Source organism: Macaca nemestrina, chromosome 16 (genome assembly GCF_043159975.1).
Source record: "Macaca nemestrina isolate mMacNem1 chromosome 16, mMacNem.hap1, whole genome shotgun sequence".
Lineage (NCBI taxonomy): Eukaryota > Metazoa > Chordata > Mammalia > Primates > Cercopithecidae > Macaca > Macaca nemestrina.
Window position 1 is genome coordinate 46,776,634 of NC_092140.1, and position 24,089 is coordinate 46,800,722.

Below are 24,089 nucleotides of genomic sequence, written 5' to 3' on the forward strand. Positions count from 1 at the left end.
TCCTCACTCCTAGTTCAAAGTAAAGCCAAAATTTAGCTCTAGATATCTAATATCTATCTATCTATCCATCTATCTATCTATCTATCTATCTATCTATCTATCTATCTATCTACACACACACATACACACAAAAAAAATTCTATTCTCTTAAGCAGGGTTCCTCAAATTCAGCACTACTGCCAGCTTGGGTCAGATAATTCTTTGTTGTATATGTACATTTGTGTATTGCAGGAGGCTGAAGTTCTGTGCATTATAGGATGTTTAGCATCATCTCTAGTCTTCAGTCACTAGATGCAAGTACCAACCCATCTCTCCTTCTCCCATGAAGATTCCCTTCCATGTTGCAGCTGGGGCAATGAGAATGTCTCCAGACATTGCCAAATGCCCCTGGAGGAGCCAAATCACCCCCAGGTGATAAGCCACTAAATTGTAAACCTTTTATTTTTATCAACTTTTCTTATTCTTTACAAATATAAAATGCCAATCGAGTAGCTCTTAAAAATTAGTGGCAGGGATGTGACTGAACAAAAATAATGAACTTGAACCAGTTATTTACCCACCATTAGGAGTTCCCTATCTCTGATTCCTTCTGTGCATCATCTTTGTTTTTCTTATTCTTTCACTCTCAAGCTTCCTTTGGTATTCTGGCCTATATCAAGAAAAACTATTGCTTCTAATCACTCCTGAGTATACACCACTTACTGTTCACAGAATAATTAGATTGATCTTAGAGTATCCATCTTGCAGGTCTGGGTTCTTTGGAGAATGGGATCATTGGTCCACGTTGAATTGAGGGTCTTTGCAAATTCAATCAAGTGTTGTCACAGTAAGGTGGATCCATCAATTCCAGGCATTGTGGCATGAGTCCACATAATGTGAAGATAGATGCTTTGATTATAGTCATGTGGATGGAATATAGGGGAAGACATTTCCAAAGAAGGAAGAAATCTAACGGGCTTTGGAGATGACCCAAATGTGTCCACCATGTATTCTATTACTTCCTGTTCACACCTTCCACCCCCATCTGACCTGGTACCCCGCATTGCTCAGCAAGTGCCCTAGGCCTATTGATCTGTTCTATGTAATTTGCCTTCCTCTGAAGAGTACTAAGGTCCAAACAGACCTCTTCCTCACTCCTAGTTCAAAGTAAAACTAAAATTTAGCTCTAGATATCTAATCTCTGAGAGAAAGAGACAATCTAAATTAAATTAATATGTGAATGATATATACATTTCTTGCCCCTCTGAGCAGTACTAGCATCAAAAGAATGCTTGGTAACAAAACTAATCTTTGTATGATAAAATGGTAGGGGTAATTCTTTCTGTAACCTTCTGCTTTTGCTTTCCACTCTCACCCTTTAGCCATGATACTTTGTACTTAACACGCCTTTTAGGTCCTTGCTACCTTATCTGTGGTCCAGAGATCAATAGCATCAGTATCCCCTGGGAACTTTTTAGAAATATAGGACCTTAGCTCCCATTGAAAAGCTAATATATCAGAATTTACATTTTAATTTAACAAGATCTCTGGGCTATTTTACTCACATTAAAGTTTGAGAAACATGGACTCAGGTTCAGTAAATATCCTGGAATGTTATTTAAATCAAGAAGAAGTCAACTTTAGCACAATGTTATTCTTATAATAATAAACCCAATAAACCATCTGAACCAATATAAAGATTAAAAATAATTTGGTAGTACATTTATGTAATCAAGAACTTACTTGCTAGTGAGTATTCAAACTATTAAGATTAATGCAACAAGCAAAATATTTAAAATTTAAAACATAAAAGAGATATTGTGATGGGTATACACAAAGTAGAAAATATTTTCAGGGTAGTACAATTTTTTTTCAACATAGCACATATCTTTAATCTTTATTTTTTAAATATAGTATGTCTTTGAAAATAGGTTTTTGAATGAGGTGATTAATATATTTTTTAACAATGGATTTCTCCCTTACATACTTTGCAATTATTTTATGTAATTCTCACTTCTACCTTTTTCAACTAATTGTGGCATTTACCTGAAGTTTCACCTGGTCTTTAGAATCCACTTATCTGTTATAATATACCAAAAAGTTGGCCTCATCTCCTGGTGAGGGACAAATATTATTCAAAAATAATGTAATTACTCTCTTTCAGCATAGCCATTAAGGACACCTACAGTATAGTTGTAATGTGTAGAAATTACATAAGTAATTTGCAACTAGCCCATAGATGTAAAACACGGTACTCATTTGTTCTTTAAAGTCAAAACATTATATGAATATTTTTGTGACATCAGGAAATATTCATAATCTTTTCAATGTTATTATTACAGGTACTTATTGTTTGTCTTGTATTTTACAAGTGATATTTTTCCAAGGATAACGTTTTAAATTAGAGTTTCTTATAAGCTCCACATATAATGTTTCTTATGACATACTATTTTTAAAAATTAATCTTTTTTATGATATATTCTGGCTTACTTACCAACCCCATTCCCTGAAGTCAAGAAGTTTCTTTGACGTTCTCTTAATTCTTTCTGAATGTTTTACCAATCTTTGGCTAGAGAACAGTAAATTCAAAAGCATGGGAATGAAAAGACATGGTACATTGTAGGACTATTTAAAGGCTTGTATTACATGGCACTAGAGAATAGGATTTTCATTTAAGAAAAAAATTATTCTAAAGAACATATGTGTACATATACATACATACAAAGACATGTAATTTTTGTAAGCAGAGTAACATTAACTTAATTCCCATGAAAAGCAGAACAGTATCTTTTAAAGGGCTTGGCAATGCCCATTTCCATTACTTTGGTGTTATCAGTGATATGGAGTTAAGCCAGGACTGCAGAAGTCAACAATATACATTGTCTCCCTGACTCATCCTAATTCAATTAGAGGGAGACTGTGGGGGGAATTTGGTTCCTAAGAGGAGACTATAAGAGAAAAATGAGGCTTATGCATCCTCCCCTATATTAGTAAGTCTATTTATGTGCACATTATGTAACAAATTGGGCTTCTAGAAGAATATCATGTGAGTTTATTTAAAAACAAAAGACAAAAAACATTGTAAGAATGAAGAAGGGAGGACTGAAGAAATACGTAATGAAAAGTTCCCAAAAGAATGTTATTTCAGGTAACACAAAGTTCTGTTTTAGGGAACGTAGTATTTTGAATAAGAATGTAATGAAAGAGAATTTTTAATACATTGTAATATGTTTATTAATTCTTAAAATTTCTCATACCTTTTTAAAAAACTTTCCTGAATTATTTTTGGGCAAATGCTATTGTGCTTGAACTGTGTTCTTATCTCAACATTTTCTTGTCTCTATTTTTAAGTTCAAGCAGAGATGCTTCCAAAAAATACGTAAGCTTTTCTTACGTCTTTAGACATTTATCATTTTATAAATGTAATTTGAATAGCTAATAGTCTATATTTCAATCTAATAGTTCTTACCTTACAGATTAGAGAAATACATGTCATAAAGACCCAAGAAATAAAAACATTTTCACATTATATTTCACTGGAAATTACAAGACTTTAAAGTAATCAAATTATTGTACATTTATTCTGTTTACTATCTTAAAACATTTTTTTATGTTTTCTACATGATTGCTTGAGCCCTACATGTGATGCGGAAAAAATCTATTATGAAAGCTACACCTATAAATAATCTGAAATTTTAAAGAAGTAATTACAAAACTTGAGAATTCAATATTTTCTTTATTTAAATAGTAATCATGATAAAATAGTGGCACTGGAAAATGTCAGTTTACATTGTGATAACTATTAGAGCTACAAGCCTGACATTTATAATCCTTGTCAGTCATAAAAATATAGCAAATTGGGATAAATTTAGTTCAGTCTTTCAAAAAGAATGAAGGTTGTCACCTGCTTTCCTTTGTGATTTGATTATCTTGGACTAGGTTTTTCTAAAAATGAAAAGGTAAAAAGATTTTTAAAAAGGTATTCAAAATGAAAGAGCTAATAATAAATAGTGAAGCAACAGAATTATTCAAGGAGCTTACTATACTTTGCCAGTTTGCATAGCCTTAAAAGGTGTTAATTTTCTTTTTGCGGTGTTAAAATTCTGCATTGTCATTTTCTAAACAGTGATAATATAAATAACCCTGAGTATTTTTAGCACAATTTTCCCCAGAAGTACAGTACAATAGTCTAGTCTTTTTTGTGAAATGGGGACAATAATGCCTGCTGTGACATAAGAGCCCCTGTGAATGATTGATTAGTGTCTGTTAGACACAATAAGACACCTGGATTAAAGGAGTCTTAGAAGTACAGGCCACAAAAGTATTTTTTATATTATTTTTAACTATGATTGGAATATAGAACTAGTATATTAGAGTTAAAAATATTAGTCTTGAAGTCCTTGTGGAGGTCATTTGATCATTCTGAATATTACAGTCGGTCTTTTCTCTAAATGTAACTTACAGAAACAGCCTTTACAATCTCCGTGTGAAATGTAATTTTAAAATGCTGAGTGGTAACTAGAAAATTCTAGATGAAAATCCAATTAACAAACTGAATTGCTTAATAATTTAGGTTATTAAATGCCATTGCATGAAAATCATTGTTCAAATATATAAATAGAACAATATTAAACTTGTGGAACACAAAATAATTTTATTAACTCCACATCTGTTTGTGTTTAAATCTGCAAAAGCATTTTAGTCTTCAGTTAGCTGGCCGAAGGTGACTTAGCTTCACAAGTATCCCATGACCTATATAACAAGCAGAAAACACTAAAGCAATTTTACTATAGCTCAAATGCCATAATTCCCATTAGTATCCTGATTCCTGATGCTAAAATCAGGTACAACACAGGTGAGAACATCATAATTCCTTGCAGTAGAAAATATGCTTTGACAAAGATGAATAAGGGTTAATTAAAGAGATCTAATTAGAAGTCTAATATATATACTGGAAGATCGATATTGGAAATCTAACATTTTATTAAATTCGCTAAGGAAAAACAATGATAAAATACAGCATAAAAACAAATAGGTGTTCCCTTACAAAAACTGAAATTAAGAATATTTCCCTAATTCATAATTACACAGATCTAACTTAAAAATTAATATTGGAGAGGTGGATTATGAACAGCTCTCATTAGGAAAATGATTTATACAGTGTTTTGGGAAGAAACCTTAAGTTGTGATAACACAGGGTTAGGAATATGACCCTTTATATTTACTTTTCCTCTAGGAATATTAATAAGATCTCTAATAATAGTTCTAATTTTAGAGCTTAGAAGTCGGATTATTTATTATAGGACAAACTAGTCTCAACTATTCTAGATTTAAGAGGTAAAGCTGAGACCATTAAGGAATCTCAATCATTTAGATAATGCCAAATAAACACCTAAAGGATATAATGCCCTGAGTGCATAGCTCTATTTGTCTCTTAAACTCCATCTCCTTTGAAAAGAATCTAGACATATTTCATTCTGGGGCTTTGACCTGTGGTTTTCTTTAATTGAAGTCTCATAGTCATAAATGGAATCATGTGATGATTTTTTTTTCTCTTCTCTAACCTTCATCTTGTGTTCATACTGATTTCATTTATGAGCACGAGGTAATAATGGGTTCTGCCAGCACGTGAAGCTATCCCTTAGCAAAGAGAAACAATTCCGTTTAATAATGATGTTAAATAATTATTGCTAAGCTATGTGTTGCGACTACAACATGACTTTGAAATGACTACGGTATGATTAGAATAAGAATATGATATAACTGTAGTGCTTATGAAATGAACTGGAAAGTGGCTGTGCTGCTATGTTTATTGTAAATGTATCAGAATGATGGTTCATTTATTTAAAAACAGTGCAGTGCATAAAATAGGTGACAATTGGAACAATGTACTAGCTTTAATTGTAGATTTTGTGAATGGCAAAATGATCGTTTACTGTGGTAAGATAAAAGAATCATCCTTTAATTCACTGACATTATTCTGTGAGGCAATATTTTTATTTTGACTTTTGGATACTTAGAAGTCCCTTCTGTTCTTAAATTATATACATTCTAATCATACAAAACATTACTATAATAAAAGTTGCTTTGCTATTTAAAAAAACAGTGTACTATCTGCAAGGAAAGTATTTTATATTTTACATAAAGGGATTAATGGATTTTACAGTGGGCTTTTAGACACTGCTGTTGAACTGTGACTATTAACTCAAAGAAAAGTTTGAATTAAAAAGAGCTTACAATTTCATGTTGGAAAATTGTGATATCAAATGAGTTGGTTAAATAATGCCATTATTTATTAAATATATGGCTTAGTAGGCTTGATTCATGATTTTTTAAAAATTTAATTTAAATATTTAAAAACAAATGTTATTTAAAAAAGAAAAAAAAATCTACTGTACTCAAAAACAAGAGGTAATCTCCAACACGCCCTCATAGTGCTTAAGTATGTCAAGAGCCTTTAATGCCTAGGAAGCCCATTACAGAATGGGGAACACACAGGTTTAAAATAAATGCCCTTTATTCTTCCTGTGAGTTAGACCAAGTTATTCAATCATGTACTAAGACCTTCTCAGACAACCTTTATGGGTCAGTCAAAAAATAAATTTTTGTTCCAAGTGAACTGTTTCTATGTTAATGCTTCAAACTTTACTCAGGTATCAGGCGTTGTTAAGCACAAGCCATTACACAAACCTTTGTGGTTTACTGACTTAAAAAAATCAATCCAATATATCACTAGATAGTGCTTTGGGGGTCAGTATTTGAGAAATAAAGCTATATTTTTTCGGGAGTCATTCCATCCAGTTCCTGTATGAAAATAAGAAACTTGTGAGGATTTAGTACAGAGCTGGAGTCAAGAGAAATGAAATGCACGGGAAAAGCAAGAATCACAGGAAAGAAAGTTGGACTCAGCAGAAAGTGCCTAGGGGAAAGGAAGTGTTCCACAGCTTGGGAAACAGCTGTCTGGGACTCCTTCCAGCACCTTGGAAGCAAAGTTTGCAGTGAGGTGGGCTGGAAACGGGTTTTGCAGCCGCCGCGAGTCCCGGCGAGCTTAGGTTCTCAGGTTTCCAAGGCGCGGCTGGAGCAGAAGTGCAGGGACCGCCACGATACACCGCCGCGGCCGGTCCCGCTCCGCTAGAGGAGACTTCGCAAGCGCAGCCGCCTGGCCCGGGCTGACCGAGGGGACCCCAGACGCTGCCATTGTCTCTTTCCAAGGCAGTTTCCGTGGCTGTGCGTGTAGGAAGTGCTCCGATTAATTTTCTTTCCTGTCTCCGCAGAGACCCCAAATTCTGCGGTCCCCACCTTTCGCTGTACTCCCTCTTTGCCCTTCTTTCCAATGTCCCTGCCAGCAAAAGCTTCTATTTGCAGCACCGCGCATGTTGTTCATTTAACGCACTCCGGGGATCTGTTGGCTCGTGCTCCCTACCTAGGGGTGGCTGTACGTCTCGCGCCTCGGATCCTGGGTAGACTCCCCCATCTATGCATTTTGGCCCCTCCACTTAGCAAAGAGATGTGCGAAGCCGCCTCGGTGACACCGATCCGCCCGCAGCGGTGGCCCCGGTTCCCTGGATCCGCGCCCGCGCCCTGCAGGGCTCCCGCGCCCTGTAGGGCTCCCGCGCTGCCCTTGCCCGCCGGACCGCCCGGGCTCGGAGGTTCGCTCCCTGCCAGAGCCTGCGAGCGCCGCTTCCGCGCGGGCCTGTGGAGCGCCGGCGCGTCCCACCCAACGCCGGACCCTGTTGAGCATGCTCAGTGCACCTCATGGAACCCGGCTCTCCTGGGGTCAGGATCAGATTTCCGGGTTTTCGCGGCTGCCGAGGGGGCGAGGAGGAGGGGAGGCTGGGAGACAGTCAGCGCCTTGTTCCGAGCCCCCTCCCTCGCGCCCGGCTGCGGCCGCCCGCACCGCAAGATGCAGGCCAATCAGAGCCCGGGGGCGGGGCCTGGGCAATCACGCCCTCCCTCTGGGCTTATTGAGAGTTATATCAAGAAATTCAGTTCAGAGAGAGGAGAGAGAGGAGAGGGAGAAGGAGAGAGGGGCAGAGGAGAAGGGAGAGAGGGAGAGTATGCGAGACGGAAAGGAGCGACTTAGAGTCTCTGAAGCACGCAAGAAATAACAGATTAGGAATTTTTCGGGCAACTGTCACCCGGATAACGGTCAGAGAATCACCATCACCGCAACTCTGACGTTTCCTACAAGAAGTTAGAGACTTAAGCAGTACTGGCATCGGATGGAAATGGTATGCTTGATGCTGTGGAAAATATCCCTGAGCTGAAGAAGTGCAACTGAATGTTGTGTGTGTGCTACATACCCAGAAGAACCCAGACCCAGTGGGGAAGAGAGACGAAATGTGGAGAGAATGACTAACGACAAATCCGTGAATTTGTTCTCTGGAGTTGCTAATTTGCCAGTCCGAAGCAACACATTTTACAGGGAGGAAACGTTTTGCTGCTTCTGATTTCTCCCCAAACTGGTGCTACCAGATGCATGGCTTTCTATGTGTTGGAACAAATCATTCCTAACTGCAGCATACTGGGAAAGGAGAAAGGTTGAGGCAACTAACGTAAGTGTAAAGTTTCGCATGCATAATTGTAAATTCGTGTTTAGATGTGTCCTCAGTGTAGACGAAAGATGTTTGTAATTGGGTAGACGGTTGGGGCAGAGCTCACCTACTCGGCTGTATCTGCATCCCTACCTGCATCACTCTGCCGGAACTAATCGCGGGCATCAGCTACTGTGCAGCCTAATGCAGATAAGATTAGAGCCTGAGAACTGACCAGTCCTACTCAAGTACGTAGCTGCCTGGAGCCTTGCACCCGTTTAAACTGCAGTTACAGGAGCATCTAAGCAGAGCCTTTTTACCTGCATGATTGGGTTGCAGTATTTATGTGTGGCAAATGTTACTAATATTCTAACCAGAAATCAGGATTAAGAAATAGCTTTGTTTTTTTTTTTTTTCTCTTTTATGTTCAGTAGAAATATTGTGATGTTACATGGGAATGTTAGCTGCGTTTCACTTATATCTCGGCACTCTCTTCCAACTCTAGGAAAAGGAGTCCTATATTATTATACATTTTTAAAAGTTTTAATGTGTTTACGAATCCTAATGGGGATAATTTGTCAATATGGAGAAAGGAGAGCAAGCTGTGGGCAAGAAATCTGAAGTCTTGGTGTTGTGCTTTTAGGCAATGAGGATGTGTAGTGGCCGGTGACTACTGCTTCTGATGCTGCAGCAGCATGTCCGGATGCTCGTTTCCCAGTAAGATTGTATTAGAAGGCAGTTGAAGAACTGGGACGAAAGAAAAAGATAGCCTTTTTAGAAAAAATAGGTGACTCAGTGTGGCAGAGAAGAAAACACATTTGACATGTGACAAAGCAATTAGTAGGAACCATAGCTAAATACTGAGGGTTTTTCACTTGCACCTAAAAAGACTGAGGGAGGCGGGTTAGAGGCTCTAGGAGGAGGGTGAGACGGGGGGAGGGGGAGAGGAGAACGAGAATGCTTGTTTTGAATTAAACAGTATTCTGAAAAACAACGTGCGTGAATATAGGTAAAAATAGCAGCTGTCGTTAATTCAAAAGTAGAAAATTTTATTTCCTCCCGGCAAATGCAACAAGCAGGAGATATTTAGTGCTTTTTTCTCCACAGAGTAAACTTGCAAACAGTGGCAGAGCAAACTGCCATGTTTACTAATGTGCAGGGGAAAATGTGTGGTGATATTTTGTGACAGTATGTTTTTATTTACTGAGGAATAATATTGTCTATATGATTGTGTTGACAGTGACTGTCTCCAAATAAGTGATGAGATATAATGCATCCTCCAGTCCATGCACGCTTCCTCTTGCAATTTGTGCATCATTCCTCAGTGGAAACCTTTAAACCCTAAAATCCAGGAAAAGAAAAAAAATACATTATCATGGACCTGAGGGATTTTTACCTGTTGGCTGCTCTGATTGCCTGTTTAAGGCTGGATTCCGCAATAGCTCAAGAACTTATTTACACTATTAGAGAGGAATTGCCTGAAAATGTGCCCATAGGAAACATACCAAAGGATCTGAACATTTCTCACATCAATGCTGCCACAGGGACCAGTGCCAGCCTTGTCTACAGACTGGTTTCTAAAGCTGGGGATGCCCCTTTGGTGAAAGTATCCAGCAGCACTGGAGAAATTTTCACAACCTCCAACAGAATAGACAGAGAAAAACTCTGTGCTGGTGCCTCATATGCTGAGGAGAATGAGTGTTTCTTTGAACTTGAGGTGGTGATCCTCCCCAATGACTTCTTCAGGCTGATCAAAATAAAAATAATTGTCAAGGATACCAATGATAATGCCCCCATGTTTCCATCTCCTGTCATCAATATTTCCATCCCAGAAAACACTTTGATCAACAGCCGCTTTCCAATTCCATCAGCAACAGATCCTGACACAGGCTTCAATGGTGTACAGCATTATGAATTGTTAAATGGGCAGAGTGTTTTTGGACTGGATATCGTGGAAACTCCGGAGGGAGAGAAGTGGCCACAATTGATTGTTCAGCAAAACTTGGATAGAGAACAGAAAGATACCTATGTGATGAAAATCAAAGTAGAGGATGGAGGCACTCCACAGAAATCCAGTACGGCCATACTGCAGGTCACAGTAAGTGATGTAAATGACAACCGGCCAGTGTTTAAAGAGGGTCAAGTGGAGGTGCATATTCCAGAGAATGCTCCTGTAGGTACCTCTGTAATTCAGCTCCATGCCACTGATGCAGATATAGGCAGTAATGCTGAAATCCGGTACATTTTTGGTGCCCAGGTCGCCCCTGCAACCAAAAGACTCTTTGCTTTAAATAATACTACTGGGCTGATTACAGTTCAGAGGTCCTTAGATAGAGAGGAGACAGCCATTCACAAAGTGACAGTGCTGGCTAGTGATGGCAGCTCCACTCCTGCTCGAGCAACGGTTACCATCAATGTCACCGATGTAAATGATAACCCTCCTAATATAGACCTCAGGTACATTATAAGTCCCATCAATGGCACCGTGTATTTATCTGAGAAAGATCCTGTCAATACAAAGATTGCCCTAATTACAGTTTCAGATAAGGACACAGATGTGAATGGCAAAGTGATCTGTTTTATTGAAAGAGAGGTCCCATTTCATTTGAAGGCAGTATATGACAACCAATATTTGTTAGAGACCTCTTCTTTGTTGGACTATGAGGGCACCAAAGAATTCAGCTTTAAAATTGTTGCCTCTGATTCTGGGAAGCCCAGTTTAAATCAGACTGCCCTGGTAAGGGTTAAGCTTGAGGATGAAAATGACAACCCACCAATTTTCAACCAGCCTGTAATTGAGCTGTCAGTTTCTGAAAACAACCGACGTGGGTTATACTTAACAACTATTAGTGCCACAGATGAAGACAGTGGGAAAAATGCAGACATTGTTTATCAGCTTGGACCGAATGCCTCCTTCTTTGATTTGGACCGAAAAACAGGAGTTTTGACAGCCTCCAGAGTCTTTGACAGAGAAGAACAAGAACGATTCATTTTTACAGTAACTGCGAGGGACAATGGGACCCCTCCCCTCCAAAGCCAAGCTGCTGTGATAGTTACTGTTCTGGATGAGAATGACAATAGCCCCAAGTTTACTCATAATCATTTTCAATTTTTTGTGTCTGAGAATCTGCCAAAGTATAGTACTGTGGGGGTAATCACAGTGACAGATGCAGATGCTGGAGAGAATAAAGCTGTGACTCTTTCCATTCTAAATGACAATGATAATTTTGTGTTGGATCCCTATTCTGGAGTCATAAAGTCAAATGTCTCATTTGATAGAGAACAGCAGAGTTCCTACACTTTTGATGTCAAAGCTACTGATGGAGGACAGCCACCTCGTTCCTCTACTGCAAAAGTAACTATCAACGTCATGGATGTCAATGACAACAGCCCAGTTGTCATTTCTCCACCGTCTAATACTTCCTTTAAGTTGGTGCCCCTCTCAGCCATTCCTGGCTCCGTGGTAGCAGAAGTTTTTGCAGTGGATGTTGACACTGGAATGAATGCCGAACTAAAGTATACTATAGTGAGTGGAAACAACAAAGGCTTATTTCGGATTGATCCAGTAACAGGTAACATTACTCTGGAAGAAAAACCAGCACCTACTGATGTGGGATTGCATCGTTTGGTGGTCAACATAAGTGACCTGGGGTACCCTAAGTCTTTGCACACGCTTGTGCTTGTATTCCTTTATGTTAACGATACTGCTGGAAATGCCTCCTATATCTATGACTTGATCCGCAGGACTATGGAGACCCCGTTGGACAGGAACATAGGGGATAGTAGCCAACCCTATCAAAATGAGGACTATCTAACCATCATGATTGCCATCATCGCCGGTGCCATGGTGGTCATTGTTGTGATCTTCGTCACCGTTCTGGTGCGCTGTCGCCATGCATCAAGGTTCAAAGCAGCTCAGAGGAGCAAGCAAGGTGCCGAATGGATGTCCCCAAACCAGGAGAACAAACAAAACAAGAAAAAGAAAAGAAAGAAAAGGAAGTCTCCCAAAAGCTCTCTTTTGAACTTTGTTACTATCGAAGAGTCCAAACCCGATGATGCAGTTCATGAACCTATCAATGGGACAATAAGCCTGCCGGCTGAACTGGAGGAGCAAAGTATAGGAAGATTTGACTGGGGCCCGGCACCTCCAACAACGTTCAAGCCTAACAGTCCTGACCTGGCCAAGCACTACAAATCTGCTTCTCCACAGCCTGCTTTTCATCTCAAACCAGACACTCCAGTTTCCGTGAAAAAGCATCATGTGATTCAGGAACTCCCTTTGGACAACACCTTTGTCGGGGGTTGTGACACCCTTTCTAAACGCTCTTCCACTAGTTCAGATCACTTCAGTGCCTCAGAGTGCAGTTCCCAAGGAGGCTTCAAGACAAAGGGCCCCTTACACACGAGACAGGTAAACGAGCACTTTTACTGGTCTATAAGTACTGCATACAAGTGCCCAGTCAACCAGTATTAACGTGCCAGTGTGTCTGTTGTTTTGGTCTAACTTTAGCTTAGTTAGAAAGAGGTAAAAAAAAACTTGACCCCTTTTCTATTCCTCTGGGGCTCAGTCAAGAATTTTTAGAACAGCTTTGAGATTTCTGAGTTCTGAGAATATTTTAACCTCCCAGTTTCCTTCAAATGGCAAAAGATGAAAAGAGAAAATTATTCCAAAATGTCCCAAGATAATGTTTGCTGAAGAAGAAAACCTGTCCTGATATGCCACATTCTGCTCCTGGGGTTTCCAAATTGACTGCTTCAAGATTTTCACCTTACCCTTTGATCTAAAAAGTCACCTTCAAATCTCAAGTTTTAAATGACTTTTGAAGGTGTGACTGCAATTATGTTGGAGCTGTGGTTGCTAAAGGGGTTAATTTTTTTTTAGTCTCTAAACAGGATAGTAGAATATTAAATGTACATCAGCCATGAAGCACATGATCATTGATAGATTGCAACTAAGCCATATAGGAAGTCTTCTCTTTGATTTCAAATTATTTTATTGTAATATATTAGATTCGGTACTTAATAGAAAGATTTTTAGTGTCCACAGTGGCCAAATGCTCTTTCAAAAAAAAAAAAAAAAAAAAAAGAATGCTTGCTGCCTAATATAACTGATTTAAAAAGAAAAGAATGAATCCATTGTAAATATTCTCTCATTTTAGTAATGCATAAGTTATCTGTCATAACTCATTTTAAACTGTGAAATATGCCATATGAAGAGGGATTAAGAGGCTGAGAAACTCATATTTCAACAAAATCCAGAATTAGTTTTCCTTAGGTCTAATAATTCCTTGTTAATAAAGATTTAAATGCAGCGCTGTCTAATTTATTTCACTGGGGCTTGTCTGTTGCCACAAAATTTGAATATCGATAATAGCCTGTAGATGGCACTAGGGTATCATGTCGCTTGTGCTGGCCAGGTGCCAATCCCGCAGTAGCAAGGAGAAGGGGGAGGGAAGGATCAAGCTGGTAGTACAGCCAAAGATACCTTTTATTTAATGATAGTTGCTCTGGAGCAACTAGCATTTAAGTTCATTTGCTTGCTCTTTTGTGATTAGCTCTCAGCACACCAACTTTCTAGGATTTCATAATGCTAGTTCTGTCTTTGTCGGTATGGAGTTCACCTATGGTGATGGCCCATCTGTACTTGTTTATAAATAAGGAACATATAGATTTTAGAAAATCAAGTAAGGCAAAATTAATTTGCAGAACAGTATTGACAGTTATCATTGATTAGTCTTTGGAGAATCAAGAGTTTTCATTTTCTGAGGGTGGGGTGAAATAGGGTGTTACCAACTATCATTTATTGCTCTGGAATGACTTAAGGCTTCATGGTAATAAAATATTTATAAGAGTAATTTTGACAATGAGTCACACAGATACTCCCAGAACATCAAGTATAATACATATTACCATACAACTAAAATTTCCATTCTTAAGGCAATATATTAAACATTAGAGCATTTTAAAAGTACAAATATTTAGAGCTTAAATACACAGGAAGAAAGGACTTAAATCAGTATAGAATTTTAAAGGAAACTATGAGATGATTACATATAAGTCAAAGTTGGAACGACTAATTTTTGTGTTAACTTTGTAAGCATTTGAAAAGAGGTTGATGTTTTAAAATTTAGAAAATGTTCAGGCTTAGTAAAGGTTTTTAAAAGTTAAATAGTTAACTATGATAAGTAAAGTAATTTATGAAACTAAATGAGTTTAATTAAAAAGTTGCTCTTTTAATGAACAGAAAGAAAATTTTTCAAATTATTTACTTCTGTTGTAAAGGTCACTCACAATACACTTATGGTATTTTATGATATGCATAATTATGTTGAGAAACTAATATGATGACTTAAAATTTTTCATGTAAAGTCTGACATTTATTTTCCAAAGAAATGTACTGATATACTTCCAGCATCATTTTTTTTTTCTGTCTATGTGTGGTGTTGGTAGCATTGATGTATAGAACCACTTTTTCTGACCTTCCCAAAAGTTGAACCTATATATAGTGTAGTGGCATAAATGTTAAGTGCATTTCAGCAAAGTATGCAAAAGATCTTTTGTTGAGGCTTAGTCAGTCATAAAAGTCTTTGTTTGTATGATGTAATCTTTCAAATGGGATACTGAGTAATTCTCTGACTGGTACTAAAGTGCATTTTAGAAATTCCTTGTGACCATGTGTCACTTTGCAGTTCTCCTATAGGTATTCCAATGTTCATATGAAACTAGGTAATTCACTATTATGATAAAGAGCTATTAAAATGACTTTGCTTACACCTTTTAAAAGTTTTCATGCTGAAAAAGAAATAATGTGATGTTGCAGAAAAGAGAAGCCGGTGGAGAAGTAGTAGTGATATACAGAGTAATATGTACATTTTTAGGATAAAAGAAGCATATTTCCTATGAGTGAACAACATCAAATATATACTACCCTTTACAAATTTGTTTTCACTGAACTGTATGATTGCTATCTGCAGCTGTTCTAGTTAAACTAAAAAGTAAAATCTTTTTCAACTAGTGGCTTTTATATAAAATGTGCTCCTGAAGCTACACCGTTTTGAAAGAGTAACATTTCTTACTACAAAAACTTTCTAAGGAATTTATTTTAAAAATACAATCTGTGAAGATTTTAGTTGTGTGAGCACTATTGCTCACATCATCTTTTCATTTTATGCTATTGATTGATATGTGGGTAAAATGCAAGATTCTTGGGTCAAAGTTTACCACATTTAAATTTCACTCATTTAAACTGTGTGTATAACGAAAACATAACGTCTGATGTTTTCATCATGAATTTGTTTGTGGTACATCAATTCCCATATTGTCTGATATTTTTCCCCTTGCTGTTTTCCCTTGTGTTAACCTGAAAAGAACGTAGGAAACACTGTAAATCATATTCCTCATTCACTCTATTTTATAAAGCTTTCATGTGTCACTAAATTTTTCACAGATTATTTCTTACACATTTTTGGAAGTGCTGTTAGCCTTTATAGGTTAAGAATTTAGCTTTTTTTTTTTTTTTTTTTTTTTTTTTTTTTTTTTGGCAAAAGACCATGTCTTAGTATTTATTTGTAAGAAACAACAACAAAGTTCACAGCCAAACGGTTAAGAGGATGAAAACGACAACATTATCAATTCCAATAAGGCTTTAATTTTTTTTTTTTTTTTTTTTTTTTTTTGAGACGGAGTCTCTCTCTGTCGCCCAGGCTGGAGTGCAGTGGCCAGATCTCAACTCACTGCAAGCTCCGCCTCCCGGGTTCACGCCATTCTCCTGCCTCAGCCTCCCAAGTAGCTGGGACTACAGGCGCCCGCCACCTCGCTCGGCTAGTTTTTTGTACTTTTTAGTAGAGACGGGGTTTCACCGTATTTAACCAGGATGGTCTCGATCTCCTGACCTCGTGATCCTCCCGTCTCGGCCTCCCAAAGGGCTGGGATTACAGGCTTGAGCCACCGCGCCCGGCCCAATAAGGCTTTAAACGATAAAATTCATTGGTATATTTGCCTAAAAGAAAAACGGTATTGTTGACGGATATTGTTTTAAAATTTGATACTGATTCTCCCTGTGGAATGCCTGGGAATCATGTGGAGCACTACTTAAAACATGTATTGTTGGGTTCTACCCCAGAGGCTCTGATTTTGTACCACTGAGGTCAGGCCTGAAAATATACATTGCTAACAAGTTCCTAGGTGATACTCATGCTTGCTAGTCCAGGGCCCACACTTTGAGAACCACTGCCTTAGCATATTGAAACAGAAAGTGTCAGCTTCTTTCCCTCTCATATCATCATATCCAGAGAACCTGTTTTTGCACAGCCCAACTCTCAGCCCACTTATTGACAGCTGTTTTATTGTAGCTGGAGGCTTTACAGTAAGCTGTTTATTACTGTTTCCCAACCCAGTTGACAGCATTTGGGGAATTAATTTTCTTGGCCCCTGTGTGGTTTTTCGGGGGTGGGAAGAGGGAAGATAAATGAAAATGTTAAAGTAAAAGAAATAGTCACCCATTAACATTCGACAACTTCTTCAAGTAGTAAAACAGTCTGTAAGAGTTGCACTAGACTGTGGTTCTGGGTAAACAGTCATTTAATTTTCTAAAGGAAATACTCATTTTAGAGCTTTAAACATCCTGACTTTTCACAATCTAGAGTATTTGTTCATATATATTTGTCTATATATTGAGGAATATATACACTGAAAATGTGTATGCATGCTGTACTTAAGTGTATACATGTAATTTTTACCGTGTAAAGGGAATTTCTTCTATTCCAAACCATTTAGAGATACTACATTACATTTGTGATTACTTTTCATTTTTGAATAATCTACTACAACCACTACTGAAATGTTATTATGTTATGTAAAAATGCAGAAGGCAGTCATAGAATTGATATTTAGAACAGCTAGGAAAAATATGCAATTGAAAGTGAAGGGAGCAAATGTTAACTAATGTGAGGCTAGCAAAAAACTTTAAGATATTTTCAATTATTAAGTTTTGGAATAGATATATATAGTGACAGTTGGACACGGGTGACAATTGATCCCCCAAATGTGAATCATTTGTAAAATGTTATCAGTTGTGATTTTTATTGCTATGGCTCTTTGGCTAAGTGCCCTATGGTCATGAAGTCAGTTTTCATACTTATGAGGTAGAAGATACCCAGAACCCTTGGATATTGACACGGGTTTTTGAAATGAGGATAGGCCATACATTTAAACTGACTATCTTTCCAGTTGGGTTTGTGAGACGAACATTTGACCATTTTTCTTTCCATCTTGATATTCCTAAGCTATAAAATTCAAGATACATTTTGGCATTCCATTGCTAATAACCTTAAGGAGAATAAAAATGAAAAGTTGCTATTGTATTAAACATAGACATGTCTGCTGATTCCTGAATATTTGATAACATAGAGAAAATAATATATGTGGTGACAATATTCTATTCTCTTATTATTATAATTTTTTTGTTGCCATTAATTCTAGATATTGAAACAAGGAACATTAATGTTCTCCTTAGTTTCAGATCAGTCATCCTTATGGTGAAACAGTTCAGCCTTTGGTATCATTGAAATTACTTTGAAAATACTGTACTTATAATAACGTGTTACATTCTTATGGTGTGAACATATTCTTATTATTTAAATAATTGCAAGCTATCATTTTTTCTTCTTATGATTTCATATATTAACTTAAAATATGTGAAATTATAAAACAGAGGGAATTTAGATTTAAGGAAAAGCCTCAAATCTAAAATCAAATTTTCTCATAATGAACTATGATTTATTTTGAACGTTGACGTTTCATTTTCATATTGATGTATGTAAAATATCTATAAATTATACTTATAGTATTAGATATGGCATTGTAATGCATCCTTTTTCATATTACATAATTTTATACTACAGTGCTGAGTTATGAAAGTGACACCATTAAATCATTTTGTTTTCTATAATCTTATTTCCACAACAATTTTTGTTGTGTTATTTAGATTGTTTTTATATCTAATTTTTTTTTTTTTTTGGTTGGGGGAATTCAGAAATCCACTAAATGCTGAAAGTTACAGTTGTAGCCTTGGTCCCGCTATACCACTCTGGGTGTTTACAGGGTTTCAGGGCCAAGTCAGATGTCTGTATTGCTCTTTTACAATACTTCTCAGTTTGATTTTGTTAAAGGTGAACTCTTAGCTTGTATATAGTTAAAAACAATACAAAACTGAAAATCCAGTGGATTGTTTACTACTTTGACTTAAAATCCTTGGTGCAAGCTTTCTTTGAATTCAGTTTGGTGTCTTCTTGAAAGTAATTCTTTATTATAACTAGAAATTACTCTCTTACTAATATTAATACATCATTTAATATCTTATATATTTCACTGAGTTGGAAAGTACAAATCAGTTAATGCAGATTTTTAAAAGTTTGGCCTTCTTGACACCCAACTTAGCATTTAATATTTTTTCCACAATTTATTACATATAAGGACCCTAAAATTTATATCAGATTTGTTAAAATATGACTCTAATCACAGGCCAGGTATTATTGAAAATTTGGAAATGCAAGTCAGGAAGAGGCTTATTCTAAAGTTTCATGGAGACACAGAAGTCAGACTCTTTTGTAAGTAATAATGCTAATGTCTTATAGCCTTTGACATAGTCAGCAATCCCCAAATCTGCATTATACTACAGAAGTAAAGACAAATGTAGAAATAGGATCTCTCATGTACATAGGAGATGCACTCTGTTGTTTAAGATTTCATTGGTTGTTATTTAAAACTGTCAAATCTGTCAAACATTTCATTTAGAAAGGAATACATGCTTTTTGCTTTTGTTTGATACAAACCTATTGGGCTGTCAGTCATCAGAAACATAGAACAAAAAAGATTTATTACCATGATTGACATTTTGCTTTTGATTTATATTCTTTTTTTTCTGTAAGTCAAGACTCATTAAATTTTCAAATTCCTAAATAAGTTAAACAACTGTCCTTCTTTTAACAGTAAAGAGTGATACAGAAATAAACTGGAAAAACAACCCATATTTAATCTTTCTCATTCATATTTTTGTCCTATAGACAGTTTGTCTCTGATAGACAAGAATAGTGACAGAATCAGTAGAATTTTCTGAGGCATAGCATATAAATATAAGGAATGAATAACTCAAAGTTATTCATTAGGGATCTGTTTTCACATATTTATTCATTATTTAAATGGCATATGAAAATATTTTCCCTTGATCTTTTACAGTTTGATTGATTAGAGTGCCATAAGCACATATCACGTTTAAAATGATGGGCTTGGGACCACCTGTACAGCTAATAATGGCAAATATAGAAACACAGTCAAGGTCTTTGAGGAATATTTGATTGATTCTTTCTTCATTTTATACTAATTATTCCGGATCCTTGAGAAAATATATGAAATTAATTTATCTGTCCTTGAAAGGACTCTGCTACATACAGCTTCACCACTAAGTAATTTATATAGATTTTTAATCATGTGGGCTATAGGAAAGAATGGAAATGTGGTCAATTTTATCATGTTTGTGTGATATCTTGTATTTTAACATTCTTCTATAGTTTGTCTGTCTATCCAACCATCTCTGCATTTGAGTATTACACTGCTTTGTTAATATCCACTCTCTGGGCCTTTTCAGCCTGTTAGCAGTTGATTAAGAAACACTCTAATCCCTTTCAGGATATTGAGGAGCTAATGGATTGCAGAGTATTTGGGTCTTTAAGCTTCTATTGTAAATGGTATGAAGAATTGTCATTGAACTGATATTTGCATATATCTCTCCCAGTGCTAGTTACTTTGACTCCTTTTTTGTCCTCTTAATCTTCAGCTTTCATTCTGAGAATATTTATTTTAGTTGGAAATAAGCATGCCAGTGATAGAAATTTGGGATTCACCTCCAAATGAATGCCATCACAGACCGGGAAGCTCTGGCACATTTTGCATAGATCTGTATGAACACAGTGAACCCTTCATAAGCTCTTAGATTGCAGGAAATCAGTGCTGAAAATTAAGTGGGGTTTTAAAGATTTGCAAAGTAGAGAGCTTTGTATAATGCTGGTATTGCAGGTGCCTATTAAATATGAAGTAAAGGCTTTGTAATACAACTAGCTAACACATTTCCCTCCACATTAGAGTGATTTATAGTCTAGGGAATTAGTCTTGCCTATTTTTTCCAAATGCAGAAACATTGGATGTGACTGAAAGAATAAAATCTCAAATACATGCCTTACACTGGACTGATTTGCTGTTTGATGATTCTAATTATTCAAGATAGATGATGCCGGCTTGCTTGTACTTCCTTGTGGTATCTCTGATGCCCATGATCTGGCCTTCATTTCTCCTAAGAAGAAATTCTCAATTGTGTGTGCAGACTGTCTTCTGAACATAAATCAGATTAACACCCTAGGTGTCTATAAGACTATATAGCATTACCATAATGAAGAGGCCTGGTACTAAGTGAATACTTCCATCTTCATAGGAATTGCTATTGAATCATTTCTCAAACTGTACTTTTAGAATTCATCTTTGCTGCGTTTGTAAATATGGTGTGTATTTGTAGCACAGCATTTTGTTCTAGACATACATGGATTTCAATATATTTACCTTCATGACAGTGTTCAGTAAAATCTCTTGCAGTTCTTTAATGCTTAATGTCTTTGACTAGCCCTGTTAGATATAAATCAGAGCAAGGAGCCATGCATATTTTGAAATGATTTTATAAATCCTATATTTTCACCTATTAGAAAAAGTGTGTAATCCATATGCAGCCCACAGTAGTCACAGGGGCCTGTGAGAGTCATAATAGATGATTGATTTAGAAAAGAAAACAGTTTTGTGCAAGAGAATGGCAATTGCAATTCAATGAATTAGTTTTTTTTTTTCTCATTAAACAAACCTCAATAAAGAAAAGAATGGAAACACAGAAGTACTTATGAAATGAAGCTGTATCTTTTATAGAAGGAGAATGTCTTCTGCTGACAATAGTAGTTCTATAGTAGACATTTTCTGGAAAGAAAAATTCTGGTGGTTTTTTGGATTTGGTGGATGCAACCAATCTGTGCCTCTGTGTGATAGCAGCTGCATGCTGAGGACTTTCAAATACACAGCTATATAGGATTCGGCAGGAAACTTTTTGTAGAAGGTGCAAGTGACAAATGGAGACAAAATGGAGTGAGTTCTGAGTTGTGAGTTGATGCCGTCCTGTGTCATATATTCATGTTATTGAACCGATTTTCACATTGGGTGTCTAGAATCACAATAGCCTTCCTTCTGTGTGTCAGCTGGGAACACACCTGGACTGGCTACTTTTCTTTGCTCCATTTCTTGTCATTCACTAGGTGGACTGTATTCATGTATGTTGTTAATACATCTGACTTCTTAGTTTCTTGATGGATTTTAAAGTGACGTAAAATTATTTCTGCATAATCTTCTCCTTATATATTTGCTTAAGACAACCATAAAGTGTGAAATAAAATCTATGACGTGTTCTTTCTTGCTAGAAATAGTAAATTCATATTTATTCTGACTTATGGTCTCAGATAATATATTTTCCTTTGCTATTTTTTAAATTGAGTTTTTCTTACTGATGCCTTTTTCCAAGTTAAGGAATAATGTTAGATTTAGCTATATAGATTAATAATATTTCAACGCATTCTCAACCCATTCAAATTTCCAACATAAAAGAGATGGTAGAATTTACACAAAAATAATCATTTTTTGCCTCAAAATTTAAATAGGTATCAAAATTGCATTACACCATAGTAAAAATGGACACAGTTTTTAGGATATTTTAGTATGACATAAATTAATTTTCATTCGTGGTCTTAAATGGTAAGATTTTCTGCCATGCAGTGGTAACAAAATATGTTGATTTCATTGATTGATTTTTAAACATGATAATAATTAAGTAAAAACTTCTTGACACCTAAAGTCTCTGTTTTAGACAATTAAATTCTGCTTTAGCTAAGGGTCATTGACTTCTGTATGATACTGGGAGCAACACTCCCCAGGGTTTAAACTATTCCTGCAGGACCATCTGTTATTTGCAGGGACTGTGCATCCTCTCCAGCTGATACTGTGTCAACCCTGGCGTATTTTAGGACTGTTCCTAACATGGCCCTGGTTCCTGATGATCTTTTGGTCTCAAATGGCAACTCAGTAAAACTAAATACTGGTATGCCTTTACTTAAAGCATAATAATCTTAGAGAATATAAGAAAGTTCCTCAAAGTAAGAGACTGTGTCTTACTTACCTTTGTATTTCTAACACTGAACTCACAACAGTGCTGAAAAGAGTGAACTTAGTAGGTATTCAGTAAATTTTGATGTAACCTGAAAATCAGTGATCTTGAATTTATAATTTATATATATAATATTTTCCACTGATTTAATCTTTACAACAATCATTTGAGAAAGTCATCATTCATGTTCAAAATATATTCTTCCATCACTTAGAGATGTCTGTGGGTCCTATTTTCTTCGTGATTTTGGACATATCATTATGTCTGCCCATAATCTCATGGTTTTTCATATTAGGACATAATGAGAAGGCAAGAGATGAGCCAAATAAACAGGATCAGATTCCTTCACTTCCAAGCCTCTTCACCCCAACCTTTTATTTCAACCTTTTGGTACTTAGATCATTGATTTATTACTACTAAACATAATTATCAATATAAGTACTTTGATAGGTGCTTGATAGAGATACAAGTTGGTAAGAAAAATAAAGTATCACATTAAAGTTTTCTTAATAGACTTTTGAAACGTCCAGACAGTATGCCAGAATCAAGTATAAATTCTATAAAAAGAAGCAAAATAATAGCTGAATAGTGATTAATGCAGTGTCTAGCTACTATATTAATTTTAGAAACATAAATTTGGCGTCTAATAGAACTCACAGAACAGTTACACATTCTCAAGTCTCCAATGCACCTTTGGGATTATTTGGCCTATTTAATACTTTTTCTGACTGAAGAAATGGAGACTAGAGAACTAATTTGATATTTGGAGTAAGAAAAACTGACTTGGTGAACTACTACATAAAGACTGTGTGACACTGGGCACATCATTTAAATGCACTAGTCCTTGCTTTCCTTGTCTGCAATCATGGGTGTAATCATGCCAAATCCATATAAAGTTGTCCTGAGATTAAGTGAATATATATCTATATCTATATATATCTCTCTCTATATATATATCTGGCCCACAATAGTCAGACACTCAAAAAATGTTACCTCCTGTCCAAGAATACCAGCTTGCCATCGACAGAGGTTTACACCTTCATTTAGTGAATGCTTTCTTGATTTTGTTTTGGTTGTTTTCTTGAATCTGCGTTCTATCATATCTTTTTCGCGAGTCACCTGTGTTAATCTGCTTTTGTGTTAGAACACTGTCTGGTTTCGGATTATTTAGGACTTTTGTAAAGTTGATCTTCATAACGGTATCTCAATATAGCATATGTGTTTTTGATCTTAGTCCCTGTTGTTTCACATTTGTATAATTGCTTCATCTTTCATTTTGAGTATTTTACCTATTTCATTTGCATGTCATGTTTTGAAATTATTCTTTTTCT

At 36.3% G+C, this 24,089-nt stretch overlaps 1 protein-coding gene across 19 annotated transcripts in view; it reads left to right on the forward strand.

The window, feature by feature from the left end:
* Positions 1-7,951: 7,951 nt before the first annotated feature.
* LOC105489946 (protocadherin 9) overlaps positions 7,952-24,089 on the forward strand; it is a 944,009-nt gene continuing 927,871 nt past the window's right edge. For 15 of the 19 annotated variants that reach the window (XR_011615015.1, XR_011615016.1, XR_011615014.1 and 12 more), the window contains exon 1: positions 9,757-12,924. Coding sequence is in view for 14 of the 19 variants with exons in the window: in XM_071081609.1 (XP_070937710.1) it covers positions 9,889-12,924 (3,036 nt within the window). In the remaining 5 variants the exon portion in view is untranslated. Of the gene's footprint in view, positions 8,535-9,753; positions 12,925-24,089 lie in introns of those variants that run through there. The other 4 variants (XM_011755108.2, XM_011755111.2, XM_011755110.2 and 1 more) reach the window with 1 other exon arrangement.